Raw genomic sequence first — 19,881 nt, 5'->3', positions numbered from 1 at the left:
GTTGATATTCCATGTTTATATGGAATCATCACAGCTTATTGGTCATAATTACAAATGCAGTAGTGACGCTGTAAAGTGTGACGCTACAGTTGTGAGGATGATAAAAGGGAAAAACATCAAAACAACAAAACTGATGCTGAACGAAAGCTGTTTGCTAAAACGTGCCTTCTGCTTTTGCCTTTAAACGTTCGAGTTTTCCTTTGTTTTATTATCACTATTTCAGGTGGCAGTTCGTTATCTTCTGAGCTAATTAGAGATTAAATATGTGATGTCACGTGAGTTTTCATTAACACGATACACACAACACTGTCATGAGACAGCTGTTCTGTTCCCTAGTGTGTCCCTGCTGGTTGTTGCTTTAGTTCTGATGACTCACAGGTTACCTGAAAACATGACTGGACAACATTTTTAATTTCCAACAGTATTTTTCTGAAGCTCATTTTGAGTTATTTTATTTCCATTCTGATGTCCGGTGGAACAGAAGAGGCTGGTATTGTGAGGTCTGTCAGCTGGACAGAAACTCCAGAGCCGGGGTGGACAACCCTAGTCCAGTAGGGCTCCCAGCATGTTTTTGCCATTTCTCTGCTCCAACACAACTGATTAAATGGTTGATCTGCATCTTTCATCTGTTAATTGCCTGCTGATTAAAGAGCATTCAGAAGCTGTTATTTCTGCAAAAGGCGGATCTACTAAGTGTTGAGTTAACTTCTTGATTGTGGTGCCTAAATAATGCACCTGCCTAATTTAGTTTAAAGTTATTGCACACTTTCTGTAAATCCTATAAACTTCTCAAGTATCACTGCAGTGTCTCCTATATAAACGTATTTTATCATAACAACCAACGATTAAACAGGAAAACCCTTCAGAAAAACAAGGCTGGCCAAACTGTAACTGTTGTTGCAATTAACAAATATGACTGCAGAGGGCGGTGTGGTGCTGCGCGCGCATCTGCGGTGTTTTTTTAAGGAAGCAGAAGAAGACTTGAGACCAACACAGACAGTTGATGGTCCTCCAGAAGGAAATATTAACACGAAAAGAACAATTGCTCGGAATGAAAAGACGTATTTTGTGTGACGTTTGCTGTAATTAGATGAGCAAAAGCTTGATTTTAAAACGTTAGAGACGGAAACGAGAATGTGGAGCACTATTAGTCCGTCAGGTTTTCACGTCTGAGAAACACCGACAGGTCCCAGACTCCAGGAATTACACAGGTCCTTGTTGTTATTTTACCCGATAAAAACGGATTCCTGACCGGAGGAAGGATGGAGGCGCGTCAGAGGTAACTGCTGTTTACTACTAGCTAACTAAAAGGAGGGTCGGTAAAATGAACAGGCTAGACGAGCAAATGCACGCGTTTTTTTAATTGCACAAAACTTTTGGCGCTTTGATGATGCTAATGATGACTAACATGCATAATTTTATATACATGTTTACATTATAAATATTTATACTCGTGGGTTTCTGAAATCCCGCCTCACCTTGTTAAATCTCAAACCCCGAATGTTGAATAAATGTGTTTAACTTTGCGTGTACTTTAACTTCTTAGTTTAAAGGGTTTATTTAATAATTACTGCGGTTTGTGATTGGATGAACGAGTTCTTTGTTTGATAAAGTTTCTAAAAATTAATAAATAATGTCAGAACTAAAAACCAACATAATTCCAAAGATGCTTTGTTTTTATCCAGACTTTATTCTGAAAATTCTTGAGTGAATTGGTGCCTTTATGTAGTTTTTCCTGGCTGTCAGATGGAGACGGTGTTTAATATTATTATTATTATTATTATTATTACTATTGTTACTAGCTCTGAGGGGCTGGGTGGGATTTAACTGAGTAAGCTAATAAAAACGAGATCCACATCGGTGTATGTTTTGTGTATTTATTCTGTGTTTCTTCTGAATTTAGATTTTAATCTTCAGTGTTTATTTTTAACTGAAACATGGCTGAGTTCCTCACAGAGGCCTCCCCGCCTGATTTTAATTTCAATTCTTCAACGAGGAAAGGGAAAAGGGGAGGCGGGACTGCTTTTCCAAGTTCATCAACACTTTTAGCAAAATCTGTTTTATTTGATCATTTTAACACTTTTGAATTCACTGCAGCTGCTTTTGGTATTCCTCAGATTTGATGTGTCACTGTTTCCAGGCCTCCTAGACAGAGTGCACCTTTTATTCAAGAGTTTTTATCTGTTTTACACAGCTCCTAATCTGCACGTGGATAACCTTTTGGACCCTTTAGTCACAGATTTTTTAAACATCTTGAATTATATGGATTTTACCCAACAAGTCACGCAGCCAACTCACAACAGAGGACACACCCTGGACCTGGTCATCACGCATGGCCTGTCCACTGGGGTGTCCTCTGTTGTGTATTTTTTAACGTCACCAGCGTAATCCAGTGCGGGCCCTCTGTGAGAACTGTAAGGAAGCGTCATCTAACCCCTGAAGTGGCCGCTGGTTTTCTTGAAGCTTTTAACAACATCCCTCCAAGTAACGTCTCCGCCCCTGGCGACGCCCTTATTGATGATTTTAACAGAAGACTAGAGTCAGCTCTTAACCTGCTCGCTCCACTCAAAACCAAAAAACTTACAGTCAAATCGTACCTCACCGTGGAGAAATGAAAACCTAAGAAAACTAAAGAGATGAGACGAGATGGAGGTAAAACAAATGAACAATAAACCACCAGATATATTCAGAACTACTAAAAACAAACAATAATGCCGTAAGAAATTCAAGCTAGCTGATCTCAGCTGATTCCATACGTTTTGAATCATTGGGCTTGTAGAATCCTGCAGAATCAAACTACTAAAGCAGACCATTTCATTCCCCATGGAAACGTTTCTCTGCTCCTGCTGTTTGTTTCAGGACGCGGGTCTTCTACCAGGCCACGCCCGCTGTTGGAGCAGATGGAAGGAACATCATGAAGCTGATTCCTATTAAAATAGTCAACGGACAGAAGTCCTCAGTCCCCGTGACTGAAACCGGCGCTGTCACTCAAGACTTGTCCAGAGGGACGGTTTCTGCTGCTAACGTCGTCCCCGGTCAAATGCGTTCTGCCCGTTTGGACTCGGTAAACAAGCGTCCACCTCGGGCAGCTCCTCCCACCAGACCTTCACATCAACTTCCAGTGATGGTGAGCTCTCCAGCCCTTCCCAGAGGTCAGTTCCTTAAGATCCCTCCCAACGCACAAGTCCAGAGAGTCCCCGTGTCCCAGCTCCCCCCTCTGATCAAAGACCAGATCTTCACCTCCTCCTCCAGCAGCTCTACTCCCACAGTAGTGTACGTGTCACCCGTCACCACCATGAACCAAGCTGTGCCTGAACCAAGCAGAATCAACCCCACACCTTCTCTCAAGCTCCCATCCAGCCCAGATCTTCCCAGAGGAGCTGAACCACACTTAAAACTGGTTCCAAAGGTTTCAGAAAGGCCCAGCAGTCCCATAAGATGGGAGATCGAGGAGGTGGAGGGGCGTGCAGCTGAGACTACATCACCTTTAAGTTCTCCTTCAGGAGCTCCCCGGGCTGCCGGGGGGGCAGAAAACGCCCTGGTCATGTACGAGGGGAGGGTGTTCTTCGTTGCCCAAAATAACGGCTCGTCCTCCGCAGCACCGCGGTCCCGCCATCCAGCTGTGACCCAAACGGGGCAGAACCCAAGAGTTCAGAACCACTCAAATGATGTAATCGATCTGTGTGACGATGACGAGGAGCCAGCTCCGTCCTCTGAGACATCCCCCGTCTCTCATCAGGATGAAGAAAACGTCATCTTTGTATCGTATATTCCACCCAGATCGGACTCTGGCTCCAGGCAAGCAGCTGCACGCCGCTCCAGCTGCCAAGCTGATGTTCCGGTTCTGAGAGGAGGAGGACTGGGTCAGAACATGTCCATCAGCAAGGTGACTGATGTCCACGCTCCAACAGAGATGAACATGTCCAGCACACAGAGTCTCTTCAGCATCTCAGATCTGCAGCTGGACAGCATGGTGAGGGACACGGAGACAGGACGTCCAGCTGGTCACGTGGTGAGGGACACGGAGACGGGACGTCCAGCTGGTCACGTGGTGAGGGACACGGAGACGGGACGTCCAGCTGGTCACGTGGTGAGGGACACGGAGACGGGACGTCCAGCTGGTCACGTGGTGAGGGACACGGAGACGGGACGTCCAGCTGGTCACGTGGTGAGGGACACGGAGACGGGACGTCCAGCTGGTCACGTGGTGAGGGACACGGAGACGGGACGTCCAGCGGCTCAAACGCTACAGGTGAGCTCTCTCCAGATGCTTTGTGATTTATTTATTTATTTATTTATTTATTTATTTATGCCTTTTTCTCCTCACCCTGCAGCTGAGACTCCTCCCCAGCAGGGATGCGTACTGGTGAAGTTCTGGCGATTTGATGCGTAGACGGGAGAGACGATACGATATGTCTCGATACATTCAGCCAGATGATATTAGCGACGTATTTAGACTGAATTTATTGTAGGAATTTAAATAAACAGTCCAGACCGATCCCTAACACGTTTAACGTGAGCTATCGGCACCGTAACCGGGATTTACATTACAAATGTGGAGCCAAGCCCAGGCACTGCTGCCATCTAGTGGTCAGTGTTTGAATTGCACCAAAAGAGAAGAAAATAATGTTTGCAAGTTAGTTCTTACAAAAATTTGATGCACGGCTTTTGATTATCGATATAAAATTGCAGGAAAAAGTATTGCGATATATTACCATATCAGTATTTTCTTACATCCCTTCTTCCCAGAGATGATGCTTCATCCTGATTTTGGGATTGATTGATTTTCCCTCCTTCCCCAGCAGGACTTTTCCTGTGTTGGTTTGTCTCTGATGCTTCAGGCCACATGTTTCATCTACTTTCATGTTTTTTGTTTTCTTACTTGCAGGATTCCAGACTTTCTGCTCCTCACAGGACTTCCCCACCGGCACCAGAACCAGAACTCTGCCCAAGGTCCGACCAGCAGCTCAGGCGGATCTTTGGGATTACGTCTGATGTGAAAGTTTTCCTACAGAAGCTGGATGAAGCAGCAGCAGAACGGTTGTTGGAGGATAATAGAAAAGCAACAAAACGCTTGAAAGAAAACAAAACGACTCCTGAGAAGTTAAACGGGACTGGCCGTGGGCTCTCAGCACCTCTCCACACAAAGACCGGGCCTCTGGACAGTTTGAATTTCCACTCAAAGCCTCAGGAGAGCTTTTGGACAGGTCAGAGGTCATCTGAGAAAGGTTACGTGGAACCAATAGATGAAGATTTCCCAGATGAAAGTGTCAGATCAGAGGGAACAACTCACAGTCTGCAGGTGCAGACGTGTGTGGACGTCAGCAGAAAAACGAGACGGGTTGGCCGGACGAGGAGGCGCACCATGTGTCCGTGTTGCATCCCGGCAGCTCTGCATCCCGTACTTAAGTCGGGAGTGAGTTTAGAGCAGCTGGAGGCATGGATGTTCATCACGGAGGAGACAGGGAAGCGAGTAGGAAAAGCCAAAGCTTCTAGAAAAGATGGACGAACATCTGTGAAGATCAGCTACCAGAACTGTCAAATACATGAAGCAGCGGGTTTGTCCTCCACGTCCACCGACAATTTTAGCGGACACAAAGAGACAGGACGTCTCAAAGGACTTCAGGGAGTGAAAGAGACATAAATGTCTCCAAATGATCTAGTCTCTTTAACCGTCTTTGGAAAACTGGTTATGTGCCTTCAGCAAAACCTTTAAAGACCAAGTTCACCAAGGAACCCTTTTTAATTATTGTTGAAAAATGATCGGTCTCTGAGAGTTTCATGCAGGCTGAACATAAAAATAGTCTCCTACACCTATCTCCTGCCTTAGCTGCTAATAGAAAACAGACTCTAGGATAGAAAATCCTGACAGATCTACGTCACCCTGTCACTAACATCCATGGACTCACCCATCTTGGGTCACGACGGGGAAGGCTGTTATTGTCTAGCGTCCAGGAAACCGCAGAGAACTTCTCAGCTAGTAGAAGCTAACCGTTAGCAATAGCAACTTCACCACACAGCAGAACTCCTCCAGGCTTGTGTTATTTGTGGAGGTAAAACATCAACATTAAAGAGCAAACAGAGTCAGTGGTAGAGTCGGGTTGCTGTCAGCCAATCAGGGTAGAGATGTCCAGATATCAGGAAATAAAGACTCCAGATCCTGTCGTCTGAAGCTCTCCTCTGATTTTGTTTCATTCTAGCTCCTGAAACAGGAGCGCCAGAGCTTTTTTTCCCCAGAGTATGACTTCGGAGGCATCATTGCTACGAGAGCGAGATGCCGATAAAAAAAGAAGTGAACTTGGTCCTTAACGTCTGAGACCTGCTGCTGGTTTTTGTAAAACTACTAATAATTTAGTTAATAAGGTGAAACCTGTTTTTCTAACGCACACAAAACGAACCTCACGGATGTTAAAGATCATATTTTATTGTTCAGATTGATTTAGTTGAAATGATCGCACACTAATCTTTACTAACTTCAGTGTTCTGCTCTGTGACGAACAGCTGTGACCTGTTTTAGACAGAAATAAAAGTTCCAGCTCTTGCTGCAGACCAGTGCTTGTGTTCAGTACAAGGTTTGGTTTTTTCATCACACTGAATGTCCAGGGAGCAACCATCTACAGGCTCATGCTTACACAATGGTTGTAAATGAATAGAAAGTGAATGAATTGAGTAAATTGGAGAATAATAAAGACTAACAGTGAAGGAGAGTGTTCTATAGTTCTGGTAAAATGTCTGTGTATACATGGGCTTGACTAAATAGACGATTCATCACTGTTAATAATATTGATGACAAATAATTACTATTTCCATATTATTGTATGAATGTGCATGATTTTACATCGTGATGCAAACTTAATCAACATCAAAATAGTTTTCTGCGTTGGAGTGAAATTTTTTACCGTTAAATCTCCATTCCAGCGTTTGGGATCACATTGAAAATGTTCTTGTTCTCCATAGAAACGTGTGTGTAATTATTCTGAGTAGGAACTGTAGCAAATGAACAGGATGTGCAGGGATGGGAATCAAGGTTTTACGAGCACCTTCTTCAGACGTTACATGAGCGTCGGGCTGGAATCGGCTGCTGAATGTGTCTTTCGAAGAAAAAACATTCATCATTTCCATTTCTATCTCTGACGTGTCTGCATGTCCTGTTCACCACATATATTTGCTTCTCAGACTCATTTCTGGTGTTTTATGGAAAACAAAGCCAATTTTAAGTGATCCCAGTATGCTGTGTTATTTTAATATAAAATGTCACAGGACTATTAAAGTTTATAGCAAGAAGATAAAAACAACTCAACACCAATAGAGCCACAAGTTAGTCCTACCCCACTCCAGGGGGCGCTGTTGCATCAACTCACGGTGGTCACAAAATTCGCTAGAACGTAACAGTCGCGAAAACAGCAAACAATTCATAAATAAATGAACATAATTGGTAAGAATTTGTTACAAGAACTTTGTATAGTTACGACAATATTTAGTATTTATTCAGTCTGTGTGTGTGTATAGATGTCGATGGTGTGGACACTTTGATACGTCGCATTTGGGTTCTTTTATTTTGAAAGACATGATCCAAAGCAAGCCGGATGTCGTGCCGGAAGCAGCGTTTTACTCCGTCTGGTTTAAACCGGAAACAGACGGAGCGTTCTCGTGAAGGTGCGCGGTAAGCCTAGTTTAGGTTTAGTTTTGTGCCACCGGGCGTCGTCCAGGTTGGGATTCGGTGGAGTTACGTGACGTCGGTAACAATAAGTTTTTATTTCCTCGTGCGAGTTTCGGAGAAACCGAACTGTTTTCAAAATAACTTTATTTTTTATCTAAATATTTGACTGAGAAACCAAACTAACGTATAGCCTGTCGGTCAACGATGGTTAGGTTTTATTTTGGGGAGTGAAATGGCTTTGGTAGATCATGTAGTCTTCCGCAAAGAAATAAAATATAAAACGGAACGTTTTTCATCTTTCAGAAAATACATTTAATTTGTCATTAATTCAGTTCAAATATTGAACTTTAACCTCAGCAGAGCCGAGAAGCAGTTGTTGGAGGGCTCGGTTAGCTTCATTTTGTTAACCTTTTACAGGAAGTTAGAAACCCTCCCAGCTGATAGGTGGGTTTGCATTCTCTCACATCCAGCATGTCTGACCTGCTTCATCTGCGGGTGTCCCACACCGCTGTCCCGGTGACGGATGGAGGCAGAACCCGCTGCCCGAGACCCCACTGGGGTGTTTTCTCTCTAGTCAGTGATCACTAGTTGTTCCTGAACATTTATTGCAGCATTTATTCATTAATTTTTAAGGAGGAAGCAGATGTTGAGGTCACTTCAAACCCAAGGTACACTCCCACTAGTTGTCACACTGGTGCGTGTGGTTTGCTCTCCGCTGTTGACCCATCCCCTGGGGGGGCGGTGAGCTGCAGACACAGCTGTGCTGGTGAACCCCTCGGTGGTTTAAACCCCCCAATCCAACCCCTCAAAGCTGAGTGCCAAGCAGGGAGGCGTTGGGTCTCATTTTTAAAGTCTTTGGTGTGATTGAAACCCACGACCTCCCAGTCCCATGATGGACTCTACCACTGGGCCACCGAGCTGGTCGACACAGAAAACAGATTAACTTTGTTCTTGTGCTTTTTGTCCTTGTTTGTGTTTTCATCAGCAGAACCGGACTGGAACTTGCTTTCTGACAAGTAAAGCGTTTAATCTTTCTTCACACAGGTGACCTCAGAAAGAATGGACGTGCATAAAGAACTAGATGTTTACATTCCCAAGGCTGCTGAAGTGATGATCCTCCCCCTGCAGAATCTCCCAAAGCCTGTGCTCAGGAAGATGGGTCTCGCTGACGGCAAAGCCTCCAGGATGTCTGCAGGCTCTCCAGACGTCACATGTATCTGTCCTGTCATCCTCAGGAGGAAAGACCAGGGACCGGCCTCGGGTCGAGACAGAGGCTCTGCAGAAAACACAAAGTCATTGCTGGAAGCAAAGATTCAAGCCGGATTAGCTCGTCAGCAGATGAGTTTTGGCTCCTCCAGTCGAGCAGCCTGGGAGGCTCTGACGAACATCTCTGGAGCACAGTTTTCTAAAACCCCACCTCTGCGTCAGGACTCTGCCCCGCTGGTCAGCCAGAACGCTGTTTTCATCTACAACGGCCTGATCTACCTGTGCACCAGGAAGTCCACGGAGAACCATGGTCAACCAAAGACACGTGAGCTCCAGACATCCTCCCGGCCATCTGAGCTGCCTTCTGGAAAGTCGAAGCAGGTAACCGAATCTTTAAACCACAGAAGCAACAAACGAGGAGAGAAAACTCCAAACTTCTTATTTGGTTAGGTAGAAGAGTCCAGAGCAGGTGTGGACCAGGACTATTTTACTTCTGTTCTGGTTGTGAATGTTTCAGGCACAATAAATAAATGAATGAATGACCTGGTAAAAAAAAAAAACACTTGCAGGTGAGGTTCATAAGGTTTTCCAGGTCTCAGTGACCCCAGCAGGGTCAGAAAAAATCCTTGCAGAAGTTTCAGCTCCCATCTGAGCGGCTTTAGGAGTTAACGCGTAGAGAGAGCAGTTGTTAGGATGAGACTCGCCTTAAAGCAGAATCAGCGAGGCCCCAAACCCTCGGAAAACATGAAGTTCTTCTTGATCTTAAAGCACCAAAATGTGTTTTACTAGAATAAAATAACCAAAATGGTTTCATCACACATCTGCGCCCTGGTCCTCCTTAAGAAGCTTCAGGTGTTGCTGTAACCAGGCTGGGAGGAGGTGAAGATGGTTGCAGCTGGAGGAACCGTTGGTAGAAGATGAGCTGATGCGATGTTGGTTCGTTCCAGGTGCTGCTCAGCGACGGCAGAGCCAAGGTCAAACACGCTGCAGCTCAAATCAAAGCCAACGTCGTGTTAAAAAGAAAAGTCGGATCCATGGTGGGGTCAGAGCGTTCCTCTCCTCAGCCCTCTGACAACAAGGACGTACCGTTGGTTAAAGTTCTCCGACCAGAACCGGTCTCAGAGGAAGCAGCCCTGCAGCCGGTTCTGGCTCCCTCTCAGGAGGACCAGAGAATCCCGACCAGCAGCTACGAGATGCACGACGTTGGGGAGGAAGACATCCCCGGCACTGCCTGGAACGACCCGGATACACAGACAGACGGTCCGGGCGTGGACCGGAGCGTGGACCAGACCTGGACCAGGATCGAGTCATCTGCTGGATCCTCATCGATGCTCAGTGATTTAGAATTCACCACGCTGGAAAACCAGGAGCGGATTGCTCACCTGAAAGCCAAGCTAATGCAGGACACCGCTGCTTTCTACTCGTCGGCCATGTTTTAGCCTCCAGACGCCTGCAGGCGCAGCGTCTGCAGGCTCTGCCCTGTGCAGCGTCTGCAGGCGCGGGGTCTGGTGGCTCCGCCCTGCATGACGTCTGCAGGCTCTGCCCTGTGCGGCGTCTGCAGGCGCGGGGTCTGCAGGCTCTGCCCTGTGCGGCGTCTGCAGGCGCGGGGTCTGGAGGCTCTGCCCTGTGCAGCGTCTGCAGGCGCGGGGTCTGGAGGCTCCGCCCTGCATGACGTCTGCAGGCTCTGCCCTGTGCAGCGTCTGCAGGCGCGGGGTCTGGAGGCTCCGCCCTGCATGACGTCTGCAGGCTCTGCCCTGTGCGGCGTCTGCAGGCGCGGGGTCTGCAGGCTCTGCCCTGTGCGGCGTCTGCAGGCGCGGGGTCTGGAGGCTCTGCCCTGTGCAGCGTCTGCAGGCGCGGGGTCTGGAGGCTCCGCCCTGCATGACGTCTGCAGGCTCTGCCCTGTGCAGCGTCTGCAGGCGCGGGGTCTGGAGGCTCCGCCCTGCATGACGTCTGCAGGCTCTGCCCTGTGCGGCGTCTGCAGGCGCGGGGTCTGGAGGCTCCGCCCTGCATGACGTCTGCAGGCTCTGCCCTGTGCAGCGTCTGCAGGCTCTGCGTGTTTTACAGACAGCAGGTTGAGAAGATGTAAATTATCCACTGAAAGCAGGTGGAGGAGACTGTTGTAGTTTGGTTTTCCTACCTCCAGGGGGCAGCAGTGATGTTTCTGTTCTTCTGTTAAACTGGTCTGAGAATGTCTCCACCACATATAGCTTTAAAACCAGTTTAGTCTCACAGGTTTAGATGTTTCCTCCTCTAAATCCTGGTCCAGGAACCAGAACCCTTATCTGGAGTCAGGATTTATCCCCTTTGGTTCCTGCAACAGGGACAAAAGGCAAAACAGGAACCTGACCCCAGAAAACGGCCCTGGTAGGGAGCTGGGGCTGTTTTGAGTGTGGGTATCCCAGTATTCCCAGTAACCTTCTGTCATGAATGGGCCTATCTCCTCCTGAAACCTGAGGGCTCGTGGAAATTTGTTTTATTCCAGAGTTTTGTCAGTCAGGCGTTCCTGAACATGTCGGCACGCCCAGCAGCTCCTGGCTGCAGCCTGTGGCCGTCCACCTCAGCGGTAGAAAAACCAGAAATGCTGACAAATGAAAGCATTCTGAAAATAGAAAAGATGAAAGGAAATCCAGTCTTTTGTTAATCTGCTAGTTTTAGTTTAATGTTCAAAGCAGCGTTTCTAAAAGGAAACGGCAGAAGACCCGGATCCCGGACTCGCGTAATTCCGAACCGGGTTCTGATGCTTTAGCACTACTAACACCCTGGGTTCAGTCCCAAAGGCAGGAGCGTCCAACGTGTGGCCCGGGGGCCGTTGGCCACCACCTGAGAGGTTTCTGACTTTATGTTCCGTTTTTTATTCATTCGTCTGTTTTTAAGAATGTAAATAAAAACATTCACTAGAAAATAAATGTTCTTTTCTAACGAAACATCCCATCGTTGTGAAATGGTAACTGGCCTGCATTTGATGCAGTACTTTCTGGGGTTCCACAACCCCCCAAGGCACCTTACAACACATCTATTCATTCACTCACTGGTGATGAGCTCCATCGTGGCCGCAGCTGGCCCGGGACATGCTGGTGCCGTACACCGGCCCCACCCGTCCCGACACGACGACTATGACAGACGGGACTCGAACCTGCAACCCTCCGCTTAAAGCGCGGTTCCCCAACACGCCGTCGTCCTGGGGTATTTGGACACGTTGACATTTCAGGGGTAAAGCAGAGGAGACCAGAACGTGGGAGGGGCTTCACCTGTTGCAGGTAAAGGGTAAACGTGACTAAAAACGGCACAAGGATGATTCACGCTTTGTTTTAGTCGTCCTGCAGCCTTAGAGCAGCTTTAGTTTGCTGTTTGAGCCACAGCAGAGATACAAGACAGCAAATAATCTGATTGTGTTTCTGGAGGAGATTCACCATGTGCAGGGAGGAGGAGGCGGGGGCGTGGCTCGCTGCTGCAGGCCTCCACCCCCCCCCCCCCCCCCAGCCTCCTACCTCTATATAAGCCTGCAGGTCTTCCGGAGCGGGTCCACTGACAGGATGCACTCCTCTTCCTCCCGCCGCCGTCCCGTCAGAGCGCTCACACTCAAGGTAAGACCTGCAGACCCGAACCAGAACTTTGATTTTACTGATGGTGGAAAAGTTGGGCCGTAGCTCATGAAACCACCTTTATTTTAACTTGATCCCGTTCAGTAAAGTTAAACCTGAACCGTTCACGTGTGACTTTAAGCACTAAAACCAGATTCTTGTTAAAGTCGTTAGTTTGATGTAAAAATGTGATTAAAGATTCTTACAGAGACAACTTTACTGTCAGGAAAGGCTGATGTTTAAGGTTAATGAACACGGTTATCATTCCTGTTGGGATTAAAAAGGTTTGGTGCGTCTGCTGTGGACCACGGGGCCGGTCTAATTACTGGTTCAGAGTTTTATGATCACAGCATGAGAAAAATCACTTGAATCCATTTTGATTTGGAGTTTAAACCAGAAAAAGTTTGTGATTTACCATCAGAGTGTAGTACTGGGAATAAAGTGTAGTAATGGGTTAGTTTAATGTGAGTAATCAGTCGTTTTAATGAGGCTGCTCGATGGTCCAGCATGGATGCTGAGGTTTCAGTCCCAGGTGACGGAAACGGGAAAAGCTGGAGACCAATCTAAAGCAAAGTTGTACATTATTATTGTGTTGTTGTTGTTACCACTACAACACCTGAACTGGATCTTCATGTCTGAATCTGAAGCGTGTCTCTGAACCCGTGACGGGTTCCGGTTCCGTGTTCCAGGTCTCGTGTGTTCGGATCTGCGTGTTCTACTCCAGCATGTGTCTGGCCGCTTGGCCGCTCTCGTCGGAGGCCGCCAGACTTCGCTGTGGCTCCGAACTCCTCAGCGACCTCATCTTCGTCTGCGGGGACCGAGGGATCTACTTAGGTGGGTTCTTCTCTCACCCTGTTCTATTATGGGATGGAGGTCCTCCTGAGGCCTGAGTGTGATCTGATGTGAAGTCTTTATTTCCTCTCATCCTGCTTTGAGGCAGGATGTGCCGGCGTTTATGATGAACATGACTTTTCTCCTGATGCAGCTTCACAAACGTCCAGCTCTGGTCTGTGTGGGGAGGAGTCGGCTCATGAGGTCTGCCGAGAGAGGAGTCTCAGTACTTTCTCTGCTCATTGAGTTGAATTGAAAACCCTTGTTGTCTTTTGGGGGGGGGGGGGGGGGGCGCAGCTCTTTAAAAGTACAAAGTACAAAATAATAAACTTTAGTCTTAATTCACAACAAGAATGAGATGTTTGCTGAAACGTCTCCATAAGGCAGACTAAACAAATCCACACTGATGATGCTGGAAGCTTTTCTTCTTGCTCTTTGTGGGAAAACAAACATTCGAATGGTAAAAAGTGTCATAAACATTTTAAAATAATTCCTGATAAAAGGTTTTTCTGCCTGAACAGAGACACCAGGTAGATGTCGACACCAGGCCTGCTGTCTGGAGGTGTTTAGAACCAAAGTCCTGAAGGCTGAAACCGATTTATAACACCGATACCGTCACGGCCAGCGAGCCCAAATCACAGATGGACCTCAGAGCCGGTATCGGCGGCACGACGACGACGACAACTAACAAACGACCTCTGGCCCTCCAGTAAAAACCACACCAGACACGCTCAGGTGCAGAGGATCGTCTCCACCCGCTGCTACCCACAAGCCCTTTCACCTGATTACCTTTCGTCCGCTCTGACCAAGGCCGCTCCACGGCTGCTATCAGCCGTGAGCAGGTCCACCAACACGGCAGCAGAACACGGTGCCTCGGTGTGTGATAGGATTATTGTTAAAACACTCGTTATCTCAGAGCCTTTCAGCGTTCTCACACAGCTGAGGAGGAACAGCAGGAGCTCTAACCTGCTCCGTCTGCCGCTGGAAACCAGCTACAGCTCACTTTAGCCACGCCCACCACCGCCGTCCACATCCTGGACCAAGTGCCGCGGAGTTCCCTGGGATGGGAGGATTTTTTTTTTTTTCCAGAAGAAAATCTCCCTCAGCAGCAGACAGGAGTCCCGTTCCCGATTCTCCCCACATTCTCCTGGAATTCTCCAGCGTTCCTGTGTGAAATCGGCTTTATTGAGTCAGGCTGTAAATAAAAGCCAGAACCAGAGCGTGTGATCAATAGCTTCATGTGGTCCTGTCTCTGTCTGCAGCTGATTTCTGCTCCGGTTTACACCATCCTGATCAAAGCATTCCAGTTGCTCTCCAGCACGGAGAACTACCCTAAAGGTGGAGACTCAAACATTCATGAAGCTGCAGCAAGCGTAGTTTTACAAAATCAGTTTTACTAAACCGCAGCCTGCAATCCAGCTGCTGTTGACTCCAGCGGTGAGAGTACGAAGAGATTACATCTGGATAAATGCGGGTAATCTGGTCTCATGCATGAAAACAGCAGAGTATCATCTGCATAACGTGATAGATCTTTACCTCTCTAAGCATGTAAAACCTAAACTGTTAAAGTCCGAGCGTCAGACCCTGTGGAACCTGTGTAATCTGGTGTAATCTGATGATCTGGGCCTTTTCTCTAATCCTGAAACATCTGTAGCTTCGCTTTTCACTAAAATTCACACAAACGTGTTTTCTGACCTAAGTCAGACGAGTTTTCCTAACTTTAAGGAGACTCTAAAGGTTTGTTGGGATTTTAAACTGAATCGTTAGGTGTTCTTTCCAATTCAAGATGGCCGCTACAGCCAACCAACACTAGCAAACACAACAAGGTCAGATATTCTGTTGGTTTTACAGCTTATGAGCTAAACTTGGGCGTCACCACAGCCGAGGATCATCTCCATCACACACTGACAGTTTGAAGCGGCAACGGCAGTTTTGGAAAAAAATGTTAGCTTAAGATATTTTTTCATGCCTCTTTAGAACGTTCTAACATTGTTTAGCTATAAATAAATTGTAGAGATATTAAAAAAAGTGTTTTTGTTGCATTTGTCTAAAAACCTCCACCAGTAACGCGTTTTAGACTGGAAGCAACCATCGGACCATCCGGCTGTCGGTCTCACCGAACCGCCGCACTTCTCTGGGTCCTCCATGCAGAACACCACTGGTGTGAGAGGTTCTCCGCTCAATAATGGAGGAGGAGAAACAGCCGGCTGCTACCTCTTCAACTTTAGGGCAAACAAGCAGAGTCCCAAAAAGAAAAACACCGTCTGAAATCACGGGCAACAATAGACATTTCAACCTAGAAAACAGCGACTGGTGTTTAGCGCTAGCTCGTTTCCTCTGGCGTCGCTGGTTTCCTGTTCCGGCAGAAGCGTCTCAGGGAAGATACCCGAGGGGAGGGGTGAGTGATCCGTGACTATGTTTAAAACCTAGCTTGTTCTGTAGATTCGCTAAAACAGCTTTATATCCCTACGTCTCAGCGGAACGCCTCACCAGCCACCGAAAATCACTAAACCGTCTCTGACGGACTCTCATCTAAAACCCAGGAAGCCCGTCTGTGACTCATTTTTACAGATTTGGGCTAACCTTTGGCTCTCGCCTCATCATCAACAGGACTTTAGATGGGACCTTCCAGGCGTGGCTGGCTCCAGGACATCTCCCCAGCAGCTGATGTACAGTTGCATGGTCAGTGTTTGGGGTTGGGGTAAGGTGGCCAGATCCAGACTTGTGCTTAATGTACAGAAACTATTATTATCATCTCACAGGTCCAAGTTAACTCGGGCTCTGGACCTCCTGCAGCGGCTCTGAGTAACTTCAGCTGTCATCATTTTAAAGCAGTGAAATCCTTTTTAAAATATAAATCAAGTTCAATAAAAGGTGCAGGTTTAACCAGTTTATCAGAGTTAAATGTCAAAACCATTTCCACAACAGAAGGATGATAAAGTACCGGAGCGACCCCGAGCTGCTGCCTGCTGCCTCCAGGAGGTGATCAGATGTTGTGACTCTTGTTGTCTGCGGAGCTGAAAGAGCTGTGATGTTTGTGCCTCTGCAGGGAAAGGCTCCTGGTCCGGGTACGGTCCTCGTCCCAGAGGGAAGGGAATTGTGGACCAGTGCTGTAAATCATCTGGATGTGAACTTCAACATCTGGAGATGTACTGCGCCAAACCAAAAAGCAAGGAGCCCACTTCCACCACTACAACCACAACCCGCACCCCCACCAGCACCGCCATGGTGAGACCAGAACACCTTCACACGTCTGCTTCTGTCTCTATGCCCACCGGTCCTCTCCTCACCGCTGTCCTGCAGTTCCAGGTGACGTTCCAGAAGAGACTCCTGGAGAACCTGGGCGCTCCGGACAGCCTGAAGCGGGAGAGCTACAGGGAGAAAGCACAACCACAGAAAACCAAAAGCTCGTCTTCACGCAGGAGGATGGCCTTTCCCAACGCCACCGGCCGGCCGCCATTTTCCTCCACGGGGCCGCTCTGAGAACCAAACCCAACCAAAACCGGGCCGCTGATGTTTCTGCTCCAGACTTTCTGTCACAGAGAGATTCAAAAGGTGCAAACGAACCTCGGAGGAATTCAGACCCGCGGATGTCGTAAACGGTTTCCACCTTTAGAAGGTGTGGATGTGGGTTCTGCTGCTTGCTGCTGCTCACCCTTGCTGTTTGCACACGGCGGCGGGCGCTTGAGTCTGGTCTGATTTCTGGTTTTCTGCATGTTTTTTAACGTATTTTAGCACTTTGGACGTTTTTCTACTGACTGAAACTTTTTAGGTTTCCTGCTTCATGTTTTTACGCACGAACCCGTTTTATATAACACTGTTGCATCCATTTATTTATTTATTTTGTGAGTACAATAAATGTGAGTTTTAGGAGTGCTTGTCTTGTGCTTCTTGTGCAGGATGAACACACACACACACACACGGACACAGCGTGACACTTAACCCGCTGCTCCGGTGGACTCTGACATAACTTATCTCTGCTCTCGGCGCTCTGGAGGCCGCGGTGACTTTCTGCTCGGAGCTGTTTGATAAAACTGGCTGATTCTCGCCCAACCATCAAAATTCAAAGATTAGATTTTATTTATTGTTTGAGGTGAAACTTTTATTCTGCCTCACAGGAAGTAAACGCCTCCACCACAGCTTCGCCAGATGTTTTATCCTCATACTCTTCACGTTTGGAAGAAAAACAAGGGGATGGACGTCGATTCCCATCTGGCTGCTGAACTCCTCTGATGAGATAAAACAAACCTTGGCTGAAGTTTTTGTTTGTTAATTGAAGTTATTTGATAAAACAAACATTCAACAATCTCACTGCAGGATTGAAATCAGCGCTCTGCTTCACAACAAGATAAAAACCGCTAGATAAACGATGGAGAGTCTGTTTATTTCAATGAGTTCATCAAAATAATTGATTTAGTGTTTGGTGACATCATTTATTCCAGTAAATCAGCTGCTAAAAGAATGGATCTGGCAGCACAAACGCTAAAACGTCCAGATTAATTCTGATTTCTCAACATTTAAAATCAGCAAATATTTTCCTAAATCAAACGAGCTGGAAAATATCCAAAAAGCTGCAGAAGCAACATGACGAGAATGTTGTGACAAACATAACAGATTTCCATCTCTGGGTTTGTTTGACTGAAGGACGTCAGCTGATGTCAGCCTCTTTAAACCACCTTGAAACAAAACCGCTCCGCTGGTTCTGGAGCTGCTCAGACACCCAAACACGGAGCTCTATGACGCAAAGCTGCATCCAAACTGAACGATATAAATTAAAACAAAATAATCGTCTTTAAATTGGCTTTTTTCTCTGAAAGAAACTCTTTTTCTGTACTTTTTACCCCTGAGCTGACTATTTGTGTTATTTTGATGGAGATCATCTAGTCCAGCAGTTCTTCACTGAGAAAATGATCCCTGCGACAAACTGTTGATGTTTCTCCTCATCTTCTGACTCGGGTAACCCCTTTAACCTGTTTGTGTAGGAGAACAACACCTGAACTGTTCTACTGTCTGCAGACGACACGGTAGACGGGATGTTTTAACGGTCTGGGTGATAAAAACAGAAAACGTTAGACTAGGAGGCACGAATAACCAGCAAGAACACTAAAAACTCTGTTGTACGGTGGCCCCGAAGGTCCAATGGAATGCAAACGCTGCACTAGAACTAACAACAAATGGAAGTTTAATAAATACTAAACGAGTAGAAAGTGGAAGTCAGGCTAACACGTTACTTCTGACGTAAACGTGGCTGCATGACTGACCTCGGTGATCAGCACCGGGTCAGTGGTCTACAGAACTAAAGGGGACGTGAAGCACAACTGCACATTCCCGTCCTTGTGGGTCCACTGCCTCCATAAACGCTCCAAATATGAAAAGACCCGCTCAGCTGCGTTCTGTCGGTGTTTGGTTTCAGAAGTTTTGTGCCTAAAACGAGCAGTTTGAAAAAAATCCCCGTTTGTGACACGTTCTAACTAAAAGCCCTCGACCGCCTTCAGCTGGTCCAGAACTCTGCAGCGAGGCTCCTAACTGGAGCAAACAAGAGCACACATCGCTCCTGTTCTGACGTCTCTGCACTGGTTACCCGTTAACTCTAGAGTTCATTTTAGAGTCCTGACTAGAACTTTCAGGGCTCTACACGGTCACGCTCCTCCCTACATTACTGACCTGTTAAAGCCTTCTGCTCCAACCCGAGCCCTCAGGTCCACACATCAGAACCTTCTAGAAGTTACAGAGACCAGATATGAAAGTCGAGGCGATCGCTCCTTCCAGACTGTTGCACCCCGACTCTGGAATGATTTTCCTTCATCCTCACGCAGCGTCGACAGTCTGGACCCTTTTATTTAAAGCAGCTTTGACCTAAACCCTTTACTTTCTTATTTTTAACTCAGATTTGTGATCATCTTTCATCTGTTTTATGGTGTTTTATAATTTTCTAACTTTCTGATTTAGATCTATTTCTGTTTTAAGATTTTATGACTTTATGTTTTAATTTGTTTTGCTCTAAGTGAAGCACTTTGTGATTCTGTCTGTGACAAGATTAACATTTACTGACATCACAAACAGGGAAATCCCTCTCTCTGTGTGTCTCGTAGGAGAAACCTGCGGCTGCAGCAGCGGTACCGAGCCTCTCCTGCGTAGCGGAGCTTCTCAGCTTATAGCAGCTTGGGTAGGGGATGAGTGGGCGTGGCCAGCAACAGCTCATTTTCCTTAAAATGACAGCAAAATGTGGAAGGTAAAGCTGCTGACATTGCTTCATGTGAGAGTGCAATGAACATGACGCCATCTTAAGGCAGTGTTTGTCATGGTCCTCAGCCCCCCCCCCCCCCCCCCCCCATCCTGCATGTTTCTGTTTCCAACAGCATTGCTTCTCTGCTGCCACACACCTGCCTTAAATGAATGAGTGATTAACAGGCTTCTGCAGCACTTGATGTCATCCTAAGGAGACAGTGCAGATCAGTGAAGCAGGTGCGCTGCAGCGGAAGCATGAACATGCAGGACGGCGGCACTGAGGACCAGGGCGGAGAAGCACCGATCTAAGGTGTAGACGTGACCCGGTCGACCACATCGATGGAACCAGCTGTAGTTCAGCCTCTGCTGTAGCTC

The 19,881-nt window shown here is 47.0% G+C and overlaps 3 protein-coding genes across 5 annotated transcripts; all 3 read left to right on the top strand.

Annotated features, from left to right (window-relative positions):
* The first annotated feature begins 48 nt into the window (after positions 1-48).
* LOC139061507 (uncharacterized) lies at positions 49-6,702 on the top strand. The gene is made up of 3 exons (XM_070545242.1): positions 49-1,279; positions 2,860-4,252; positions 4,889-6,702. Exons 1-3 carry the CDS (start codon positions 1,263-1,265, stop codon positions 5,642-5,644), a joined length of 2,166 nt encoding a protein of 721 aa, XP_070401343.1. The 5' UTR covers positions 49-1,262; the 3' UTR covers positions 5,645-6,702.
* An 880-nt stretch (positions 6,703-7,582) lies between these two features.
* On the top strand, positions 7,583-11,792 carry LOC107391384 (uncharacterized). 3 transcript variants are annotated; one of them, XM_015968680.3, is made up of 3 exons: positions 7,583-7,656; positions 8,705-9,247; positions 9,814-11,792. In XM_015968680.3, exons 2-3 carry the CDS (start codon positions 8,720-8,722, stop codon positions 10,303-10,305), a joined length of 1,020 nt encoding a protein of 339 aa, XP_015824166.3. In that variant the 5' UTR covers positions 7,583-7,656; positions 8,705-8,719; the 3' UTR covers positions 10,306-11,792. The 3 variants fall into 3 exon arrangements, with proteins under 3 accessions (XP_015824166.3, XP_015824163.3, XP_015824165.3); XM_015968677.3 differs by having other exon boundaries at positions 7,593-7,739; XM_015968679.3 differs by having other exon boundaries at positions 7,623-7,663.
* A 214-nt stretch (positions 11,793-12,006) lies between these two features.
* Positions 12,007-17,151, top strand: igf3 (insulin-like growth factor 3). Its single transcript, XM_015968681.3, has 4 exons — positions 12,007-12,450; positions 13,137-13,281; positions 16,328-16,506; positions 16,582-17,151. The coding sequence occupies exons 1-4, from the start codon at positions 12,400-12,402 to the stop codon at positions 16,759-16,761; spliced, it is 555 nt and encodes a 184-aa protein (XP_015824167.1). The 5' UTR covers positions 12,007-12,399; the 3' UTR covers positions 16,762-17,151.
* Positions 17,152-19,881: the final 2,730 nt, after the last annotated feature.

This window comes from Nothobranchius furzeri, chromosome 15, assembly GCF_043380555.1.
Source record: "Nothobranchius furzeri strain GRZ-AD chromosome 15, NfurGRZ-RIMD1, whole genome shotgun sequence".
NCBI lineage: Eukaryota > Metazoa > Chordata > Actinopteri > Cyprinodontiformes > Nothobranchiidae > Nothobranchius > Nothobranchius furzeri.
Note: the sequence above shows the minus strand (reverse complement) of the source record. Positions and strands in the feature narration are given on the sequence as shown.